The 10,454-nt window shown below is 36.7% G+C and overlaps 2 protein-coding genes across 4 annotated transcripts; one reads left to right on the top strand and one right to left on the bottom strand.

Annotated features, from left to right (window-relative positions):
• LOC18767612 (rho GDP-dissociation inhibitor 1) lies at nucleotides 2,271–4,513 on the top strand. The gene is made up of 5 exons (XM_007200336.2): nucleotides 2,271–2,641; nucleotides 3,131–3,194; nucleotides 3,306–3,527; nucleotides 3,786–3,910; nucleotides 4,197–4,513. The coding sequence occupies exons 1-5, from the start codon at nucleotides 2,423–2,425 to the stop codon at nucleotides 4,266–4,268; spliced, it is 702 nt and encodes a 233-aa protein (XP_007200398.1). The 5' UTR covers nucleotides 2,271–2,422; the 3' UTR covers nucleotides 4,269–4,513.
• LOC18767923 (phospholipid--sterol O-acyltransferase) lies at nucleotides 4,591–10,349 on the bottom strand. Of its 3 annotated transcripts, XM_007199686.2 has the most exons (16): nucleotides 10,055–10,349; nucleotides 9,819–9,954; nucleotides 9,568–9,712; nucleotides 9,208–9,377; nucleotides 9,033–9,109; nucleotides 8,351–8,570; nucleotides 8,092–8,266; nucleotides 7,457–7,556; nucleotides 6,794–6,888; nucleotides 6,542–6,593; nucleotides 6,352–6,423; nucleotides 6,015–6,183; nucleotides 5,677–5,781; nucleotides 5,511–5,595; nucleotides 5,301–5,390; nucleotides 4,591–5,091 (listed from the first exon to the last, which is right to left on the bottom strand). In XM_007199686.2, the coding sequence occupies exons 1-15, from the start codon at nucleotides 10,289–10,291 to the stop codon at nucleotides 5,309–5,311; spliced, it is 1,920 nt and encodes a 639-aa protein (XP_007199748.1). In that variant the 5' UTR covers nucleotides 10,292–10,349; the 3' UTR covers nucleotides 4,591–5,091; nucleotides 5,301–5,308. The 3 variants fall into 3 exon arrangements, 1 of the variants encoding a protein (XP_007199748.1); XR_002272903.1 differs by lacking the exons at nucleotides 4,591–5,091; nucleotides 5,677–5,781 and having other exon boundaries at nucleotides 5,302–5,390; nucleotides 5,511–5,623; XR_002272904.1 differs by lacking the exons at nucleotides 4,591–5,091; nucleotides 5,301–5,390 and having other exon boundaries at nucleotides 5,677–5,771.

Raw genomic sequence — 10,454 nt, 5'->3', positions numbered from 1 at the left:
TCATATAACATAAGGTGAAAAATAATAATATGTTTGGCACCAGTGCCAAATTAGTGTCGATATTTGGTCTACGGATAATATTTGAATAAATGTCGACAATATATAATATACTGTAAATTGGTACTCAGTACTAGTTAATTATTTTTTTTAAAATTTATATTAGATCAGTATAATTAAATAAACAAAAAAAAAAAAATCACAATTTTAGGGTTTAAAGTTGGGGATTTGTGGTTTAAGATACACATCTTAATCCTAACTTTTCCTTCCCAACTTACAAGACATTTACTCATGCATGTAAAACCATGCAAACGCATGCATGCTTCATCATGCAAAAAGATGTGATAGATTGAGCATTCTAGAGCTTGATTGGCTAATGGGTCACGTATCACACATCCATTTGAAACATTAAATAAAAGATGGACATCCACAATTATATCATGCAGCTGAGGATTGAATTACCAATATTATATACTATATATGTTTGTTCGTGACCTCAACAAAACTTGGTTCCCTGTATATGTTAGGGATTTTTGCCCTCTTTTTAAGGTGTTAATCCATAAGTTTAACAGGCACTTTTGCATCTACGTGTTCTCCTCTGCACCTAAAAAGCGTGTGGCTTTAGCATTGCTAGCCTCACAATAGAGCCTTTGAGTTGTCGTCAGATGTTTACTGGCTTGTTGGAATGTTGAGGGATGGGTTTGGATTAATTTGGAATAGAAGACATATTTGCCACAAATTCTTGGCACTTCTTGTTCTGCTTTGAGCTTCAAAGTTTGTAGTTCTAAGTGGTACATATTTAATCTGTATTCGAGGTCTTAAGTTCGATTCCCTCTTTCTTAATAGGGTTTGTATAAAAAGAAGAAAATTTTTTGGTCTTACTCTTCACAGAATTTTGTGACTCTTTTTAATTCCGCCACATGTCATGATTAGTATTGTGATCAAAATGCAAAAGATTTCCAACCAGGGTTTTATTTGGTTTGTACATTTTAGCATCCCACGTACCATTGCCACGTGTCTTGTGTTAGGTTACAAATTAACAAGCACTAGTAAATATACTTTTAGAAGCGTACTAAAATGGTTATCTTTGAATTGAATTTACTCTTCTTGGCCACACATCATAGGTATGAATGAAGCAGAAGAGGATATTTGATTAGGTATTTAACTATCATAAGTGTTAGCATAACTATCAGGTACGTATGTATTTGGCAACTAAATAAGAAAGAAATTACGTACCGCAGACGATAATTATGCATTTTGTGAATCGTTTGTGAGCGTACATTCTTCAAAAGTTAGGCCACATTAAGATTTGGCTTATCGTTAATGAACACTTCAACTGTTATGTTGTTCCAGAATTGTAGCCAAAGAAGATAAATGTTCATTATGTGTTCAAACTTTGATTTATGACGCAAAATTTGTGAGTATTAGGTTGACAAATCCTTTAACGTGAGTCGACCACGTGTCGAAATTTGGCTTCTGTATATAACTAACTGACTTTGCTTTTATATGGAACCCACTCTCTTAGCCCGACCCGGAACAGGTGTAATTTGGGCCCTTCCCATACATGGGTTGGGGAGGTTTAGGGCAAAAAAATATACAAAAATGGGCTTAGAACCCTTGAGTCGGAGTTGGGCCAAAAATGGGTTTGAAATCTTTTTCTTCTTTTCGGGTCTGATGTTGATTTGAAAATTTTCGTTTTTTTTTTTGACAAAAAAGATCCAGTTTATAATATGCAGAGGTGGATCAAACTTTTTTTTGGAAAAGTGGCAATAGTTTAAATTATATGTGGAGGAGATTTCTCGTATATACACTATCAATGAATTATAAGAGTTCGAATTTGATATTATTGATCTGTAAATTAAAGTCCTTTTTTATTGAAGTAGAACCCCATAAAAAAAATTAAACTTAAATATAAAATAATCGATATATTGCCTTGATCAACCGGCCTAATTTACACATTCATTGAGTTTGAAATTTAATAGGGTAAAAAGAAAAGAAAAAGACATTATGTATTATTCAGTTTTATTTACGAATTGACCCCACGGTGGTTTTGTCTCATTGGAAAAGTATTGGAAAATTGCAAATTGGTCCTTTTGCAGTTGAGGATATATTTAAATACAGTGAGCTGCTTCGTAAATGGTCCAGTGAACAGTGGACAGACAGTATAGCCGACAGAGTCACACACAGCAGAGATAGGTATAAAGGGCTCTAGAAGACGACAAAAGTCAGCAGACAAACAAACAGCGTAAGTGTATAAAACAGAGAGATTATACGTTACTTTATACGTATTTTTTTGGCCCTCTTTGAATTGAAACACTTCTTTTGTTCTTTGAGTTCTTGTCCCAACAAATTTCAAGGGGCTTGTTTGACTCTCTGTGTGTGCCTTTTCTACTGTTTGTTGAGAGAGAGAGAGAGAGGGAGGGAGATGGAGCCAGGGTCATCATCAGGAGGGTCTTCAGCTCGTGGTGTTGTGAGTGATCAGGGAAGAGAAGAAAAGCAAAAGGAAATGAGAGAAAAGCTAAGTGAGGTTTGTGGAGTTGGAGAAGAAGAAGAAGAAGAAGATGATGATAAGAGCAATGGGATTGCTTCTGGTTTTGTACCTGGGCCTTTGGTTTCTCTTAAGGAACAGATTGATAAAGACAAGGTTCTCTTTGTTCTTCTCTCACCCCCACAATTCTATTTCAGTCTTTTCATCTATGTTGATTTGAGTCTATTTTACTTTTTCTTAGTTAATGATAGTTTTGTTTGATTGAATATATTTAGGCTTTTTCTTGAACCCAAAAGATGGTGTCTTTGGTAGCTCAGAAAATGCAGGAAAAGAAAGAAAAAGCCTTTTTTCTGGTCTCATTTTATTAGCTGTCTGAATGTGTGGTGTGGCCCCTGCCATTGCCCGAACATTCGAGATTTTAATCTCAGTTATGTTCAGTTGGGTGATGGTAATGTGTTATGCATCTGAAATCATTCGACTACAACCTTTTAGTTTTGATATCACAATCAGATCAATCTTATTATATTGATCTAATTCCGGCCAAATTGAAGTTGCATCTATTTAGATTGGTCAGTTTGTGTGAAATTGGAAATCAAACTGTTTGGAGCCTACCAATTTGATTTTGAAGCTACCTGTGCTTAACAGGATGATGAAAGCTTAAGGAGGTGGAAAGAGAAGCTGCTTGGTTGCTTGGAAAACGATTTAAATGGTTTGTCTTCTTCGTCACACTTTTATGCTTGGGTCTTTATTTGACACCTAGTTTGTGATGGTTTTTGCATCCGTTGTCTTATTCTTGCTAAGAGTCTTTCCATTTGATTAGGCCAAATGGAACCTGAAGTCAAATTCCACTCCATCGGAATCATCTCCGATGATTTCGAGGAAATCAGTACTCCCTTGCCTGTTGATGAAAATCAGATTGACCGTGTCCTGTTTACACTCAAGGAGGGATCTCGATATCAGCTTAAGCTAACATTTAGTGTTCTGCACAACATTGTTTCAGGCCTCACCTACTCCAACACAGTATGGAAAGGAGGGCTCCAAGGTACTAAGACTGTTTGATTGTCTTCTCTAGATGTTTTAAATGCAGTACAGATGGTTGAAAGCTTTTTGAAATATGTTAACAACTTGTTAACCTGTTAGCATAAATACATACTGATTTTGCGGAACCAGTTTACTTTTTTCGTTCAACCCACTGGACTAACAAGAGAGAAAGATTGATCCTTTCAATCTATCTTGTTCTAAGTTTAGGTTGTGTAGTCTTAACAATTATACCAATTTTTTCCCTTCCCTTATGTTTCAGTTGATCAGAGCAAAGGAATGTTGGGTACGTTTGCTCCTAACAAAGAACCATATGTGCACACCTTGGAAGAGGAGACAACTCCATCTGGGTTGCTGGCAAGGGGCATTTATTCAGCAAAGCTTAAGGTGCGTGGAAGCTAGTACATATTTGCAAGCAGCAAGCTCAATTTTTAATTTTTCAATGGTAACATCTGTAGTAATTGCTTGTGGTCGAAGAGACTATTTGTAGCCATTGCTTCATGTTTGCAAAATGGCTTTCGTCCAGAATTGTTTTCATCTCTGTGGTAATTACATAATGGGCCTAGCATTGTTTTCATCTCTGTGGTAATTACATAATGGGTAGTAACTTGTAAATTTTGTTCGTGTATGTACAGAATTATGTAGATTTTTCTGATTGGTTTCTATTTTACAGTTCGAAGATGATGACCGGAGAAGTCACATGGAACTACAATACGCCTTCGAGATCAAAAAGACAGTTAGCTGACTTTTTTCTGGAAGATCCTGCATTCTTAAATACATTTCTTCCATTTGATCCCCCTATTTTCTTTTATCAGTGAACCACACATCTTTGTTATAGGAACAATTAAGCTTTGCCTTGTAGGTATGATACAAATGTAGATTTGGATTCTCATTGCTTGTTTCCTTGATTTGTACAATCACATGCTAATCACATGTGTCATGTAAACCTGGTTGTGTTTGTGCCTCTACTTCACTTAAGCTTTTGTCAACTCAGCAAATTTCCACAAGGGTTTCTCAGAATTACATCAATTTAAAAGGCTTCCAGATAGAGTTTGCAGATTTAAAGATACAAAAGATAAATTATTAGTAATAACTTACATACAAAATCTACAAGAACATATTTCAGTGAATCTTGAAGATATAGCCTCTGTAGTTGAATGCATCTTTTATCCGTTTGTGGCACTAAAGCCTTTACAAGCTATACTTCTCAAGTAAATGAAATACACTTATTGGCAAGAATCTGATAGCAGGCCATGTTAACAATGCATACGCGAAATACTTTCGTGGTGCGTCGAAAAGCTACAGCTTGACAGAGTTTGGGAAGGCTAATCAGGGCTAGAAGTGTGTCTTCCAGTGGCAAAATCAAGCAAAGACAAGGCTGAGGCACCAAGTTAGAGTTCAACCGTCAACAAAATCATCAAGCATTCTGTAGATCTGAGATGCTGTCCCGATTCTGCTTGATACAAAAGGGAATTGCTTAGCTGCTAAAGTTTTACAGGAGACAAAAGTGAGACCACTTGTATGTGAATGGTCTGTGCCTCCAACTATCTCAAATATCGGCAAGGGACCTGAAATATCATCAAAATTGCATAGACTATAGTTAAAAAGCCATTTCTATGGATATTGGAATGTTTAATCAATGAAAACCTTACATGTATCAGTATCACTTTCTTGTGTGATCCCATTGTTTCCACAAAATCACAAGGCCATGTAAGGTAAAGCCCAACAAGGGCAGTAGTATTAAGCTTTCAGTAAGAGATGGAGAAGAAAGGAATACCTCCTAATCTACAAATAATGCGAAAGAAGATTTGCTGAAGAATTCTTCAACCTACAGCTCTGTCCTAAATGAACATCTCCGAAAAGGTATCTGCATCATCAAGGTAAGGTTTTTCTGTTTCTATTTCCTTGAAAAAAAATAAGGGGGGAGGGGTGAAGGAAAATTTAAAACTTTCAGCTAGGATTTATCAGTTGTTTTAAAAGAACAAACCTGTATTCACAGTATTCAGCCCATGCACATCGAGCTTTTCCATAATCCCAATAACAGTCCTCATCCCTCAGAGGTCCGCGCTTGGCTGTTGCAGATTTTATATGTCAGCGACACTGCTTAAAGGAGGAAGTGGAGGAGGAGATAGAAGAAGAGAAGAAACATTCACCTTTAGTAACAAATTTTGATGTTGCATCGGGATGGATATCATGCCACATTTGAAGCCACAACTCTCTCATTAGAACTGGGGATCTAACAATGTTCCTATGATTCGCTACATTAAGACAGTGTCAACGTATTGTCTGTTTATTTAGAATCTGCTATCATTAACTGTTAATATATAAAAAAAATTGTAAAAATGAGAATTGAAGTCTAAGTGAAACAAACCATCGTGTTTAGCTACATAGAATTATATTGTAATAGTCAACATGATTTATCTAGTCATACTTTAAAGTTATTTCCATGCAGAGAAGTTATGCGTTTGTGAGCACTGGTTGAGACCCACACCTTTGTCTATCTCCCAGACTGCTGTCCTTTTTCCTGGTATACTTTCAGAATCTTCATAGTAAGTTATGTACTTGACCCTTGGCAACCTTGTCATGTTGGGCAAAATATCTTCTTCATGATGATGTTCCACATTCAATTCCACTTGTACATCAGAACCATCATGCTCTGACTGCAATTTCAAGAAGAAAAGAAAAATCAAAACTCATATACAATGCCACTTTACTGGGGAAGAAACACATCAAACTTAATGATGATCCTTCCATTTTTGTAAAGAGACTGTTGAAATGAGTCATTGTAGACGAGGTCGCGTGCTATATACTAAACTGAGAGCCAATACCTGAGGAGCCCTAGTTATGTTGACTTTTGGTCCAAGCCAGTTCTTGCACCAAGAAAGAGAATGGTACGGTACCTGTTAATGATTTGTTTATTAAATGCTGAGTATGATACTCATAATAATACTGAAGCAGGAGAATCTAAACATATTCTATTCTTGAAACCATGCTGGCATGTAATAATTTTGAACTCACAGTCTCATCCCCACTTGAAGCTCCTGGATTTCCTTCAACAAGATTTCCTGACCTGCAAGAATATTATGAACTTATCTACTACAGTTAGCGGTAACATCTCTCTTCTTAGCTTACACGAAATCAACACCTCGTGATTTTTTACCAATTAAGCAAAAATAAGATCTCATAATACATTCCACGCTTGCACATAAACCCACACTCATGCATGCACAGGGTTTACTGATGTAGTCTGGAAATATGAAGAAAACTTACCTTGAGAACAAGGAACCTTCAATCTCATAAATCACATCGGTAATGATCCAATTATCAGGGTAGGGCTTGCCACTCGGTGCAAAATAGTAACCAACCTGTTTTTCCATTGCCAAGATACCAAAACTATCATTCACCACAACACCGTTACCAGCTAAATGTAGAACAGGCACCAACAAATCCCTAGTCATAAGAAAGAGATATCTTAGGATGAATATAATCTAGCAGCTGTTCTTATTGTCACTAAAACTGATTGATAAGTTATTCATAGAGAAATTAACCAAAAATAACATAAATGTTATTGAACTCGTGACATATATATGAAGTAAAATAAATTAGTGTATTTAAAAAAGAATCATGTCTGATTCTGAAGAGTAGTTTTACTTATATTACTCCTTTGAAATTGTTATCACTTACAAACTTCAAGTGACAACAACAAAGTGAACCATGAATTCTAGCACCAAGTGCATTTAATAAGCAAATACCATTTAGTAATAATAAACTAGAATTTTTCAAGTATGGGAAAATACTAAGAAATAAAGCACACAAACATTAAATTTCCAAATTCACCACTGTGACACAGAAACCAAAAAAAAAAAAAAAAAAAACCAAGCAATACTAATGACACATAGAAATATTCTATACACTACAAGAATGCAAATATACCTCAGTTTTCAAGTCTGTTCCATAGATACAAAATATATTTTTCAGAGGCGGCCTGTCCCATGGTGAAAGTGGATTTAAAACTGGATCATCATGATATAACCTGAAATACACAGCATCGCAAACACAATCTAGTTGGAAATCTGAATCAGACACAACTTCATCTATTATGCTTGCAAAAAAATTCAAATTATCGAAATAGAAGTACAAAGTTAAGGGGCAACATGCATAACACAACAACTACCATTAAAGCATCTTTATCCATACAAAATTAGGTAACTACAGTCAAGATGGCTTAATCTTGGATGTCCACCCTGTAAAAGAATTGAAAGAGAAAACTAAAGCAATATATACACTGGAAAAAGAACAACAATTTTTTATAGGAGAAAATGTCCTTAACCACTAGCATTAAAAGGTGTAATTTAACCTGGGTGATTGGAACACTAACGCAACAAACTTAGGAAAGTAAAACGGCCATTGAAGGCAGCATTGATTTGTTGACACAAAGATAATGAAGTCTGGAAACTAAGTTCAAAACTAACAGCACAGACAACAGAAGTTGTAATAAAAAGGCATCCAATGTCAGGAAAAAAAACACACAAAATGGTGTTCTTCATGATTATAAACAAACTACCCACGTCTTTAATTGGTGCAAAATCCTCTTGATGTCCGGGTCATAATCCTCTATTGCTTTGAAAAAGGTCCCATCTGATATTTCGCGAGCAGAGAAAGACAATTGGGTAGGGAGTCCACATTCTATGCTAGACAAGTTAGCCTCAGCTATTTCAGTAACTGATGGATAGGCTCCAAATCCTGCCAATATCAGAAGCAAAGAGTACATATGAGCATAATAACAACATCTTAACCACAAAATTTGCATGAGGGTTAAGAATTTACCACGGATTGAAGGAATTTCAATATTGATAATATTTGTTGGCCATCCGGAAAAGTTTAACTGAAATTCCCGCTCATCACAGTGATACATGTTATGACCCCTCTTGTCCATGTTTCCCCCAGAGAAATGTTTCCAGTATGTATTCTCTGCCCTACAGTACTTTGAAAATGGCATCATCCATAACGAAGATGCAAATGAATTGACCATCAACCGAGCTGTCCCCTGATAATGTCAAACATTTAAAATATGCACATGTTAGAAATGTCAAACATTTATCATATGCACATGTTAGAACATGAATTCATATCTAAAAGAAACTATCATGAATCTCCACTATTTCAAAAAAGCTAGTGAAAGCCACATTGCTAGCTCAGTTAGTTCAGAGAAGGTCCAAGTAACCAATGCAATTTAGGTATGAACAATGATATTAACCGATTACCATACCAATTTATATTCTTTGAGTTTTCTGAGCATGATCAAGACAATATCAATTCGAATTTCTAAGTGTATCTGGATATAATGACTGAAAAGATAAAAAGATCGCTTTGCCCTCTTTTTCCATAAGAACAAATGGTTAAATACATAAAAAGAAGAACAAAACATATGTTGAACAGTTAAAAGTTAATAAGAAAAAGAAATGAACTATTGTTGAGGAGAGTAATTGAATAAGAAAAAGGAGGTCACCTCAGAAATAGGAAGGCCAAATGTTAAACCAGAAAGTGTTCCTTTGACTGTCTCGATTGCACCAAGAAGTGGAGCTCCTGGATTCAACTCAACAAAATAACTAGATAAATAACATGCACTATTGTAAGCGACAAAACATTCAAGGTAAACAGACTTTGATGCAAACCAATCATACCAACGGCAAAATAGGCATGAATGTGTTCATCCAGCCATTGGATATAATGTTTCGGTGCAATTTCCTGCTTCAACCACTCCAGAAAGTAGCGGAAGACATGATTACCCAGTGAATGGGCAAACACTACTGAGGGGCCTCCACGAAGTTTTAGTGCCGTTTCAAATGTCAATCTGTATTAACACATCAGTATATGAACATAATTGTGACAATAACTCTTCTGGTACAGAATGTATGCTCAATTTGATTGTTGGTTTAGTTCATTATCAACAAAATATTAATTCTCAGTTTGCCAAATGGAAGCTGACTGGTAAGGCAAATGTGGTAGTAAATAAGCCATGAGAATTAGATAAAAATACGAACTTTAGCTTGTGAAAGTAAAGGTCTCGCTCCTCGAGCATAGACGGTGACAGCCTCCAGTCATATGGCACAGCAATGATAGCATTCGCCTCAATACCGAATTCGATACACCATTTCACCCATTCTTTCCATACCGAAGAGAGAGGACCTGTTGGAAATGGTTCAAAAGAAAGCAAGAAACTTGAAAAATAACAAAAACCTGAAAAATCAAATTCAAAAGACACACATGAAATTCAGAGACCATGGAAAGTTACCAGTAATGTAGCCAGGATCGAGTTCCGTGATCGCCGAAAGACCGCTATCGGGCCGTGACTTGCACTCAGGGTGATCTGTTTGGTTGTACGGGTCCAGAAGCATGCATTTGAGCCAACAGTTCACAGCAGAGAGAAGCTGCGACGCAAAAACGATCATTAGAAACGCAGACAAAACTCTTATTATGCGAAAATCAAAAGCAGAACCAAGCAAAGAGAAGAGAATAGAAGAGACGTACTTTGGTGCTGTCGAGCCAGACCAAATCGAGAGGGTTGAAATCGAGAGGAGAGTAAGGGCAGTCGAGGATCGACCAAGCGCGAAGCTGCGTGGAGGCCAAGCCAGGGATTATGATTCCCGAGAGCTTGGAATAGTCGCCGCTCCAGTCTCCTCCGACGCCATGGCCATGGAAGAGCGGTAGAAGAAGGAGGAGGAGGAGAATCGCCGTGACGTGGTGGTTGTACGACGGACCTCGCATTGCCGTTTGGCGGTTTGAAGAGGAAAATGCAAAAGCTACTGTCGTTTTTATGACACCATTTTTTGGTTGGGAGTTAGAAAGGAAAGACTCTTTTCGGCTATTGGTCCAAAGTCTCTTTCTGTTTCACACCGTTATTCCCTAAACGACGCCGTCCAACCAACTC

The sequence above is a fragment of the Prunus persica genome, chromosome G8 (assembly GCF_000346465.2).
Source record: "Prunus persica cultivar Lovell chromosome G8, Prunus_persica_NCBIv2, whole genome shotgun sequence".
Taxonomy (NCBI): domain Eukaryota; kingdom Viridiplantae; phylum Streptophyta; class Magnoliopsida; order Rosales; family Rosaceae; genus Prunus; species Prunus persica.
The sequence above is the reverse complement of the archived record's forward strand: the minus strand, read 5'-3'. Positions and strand labels throughout refer to the sequence as shown.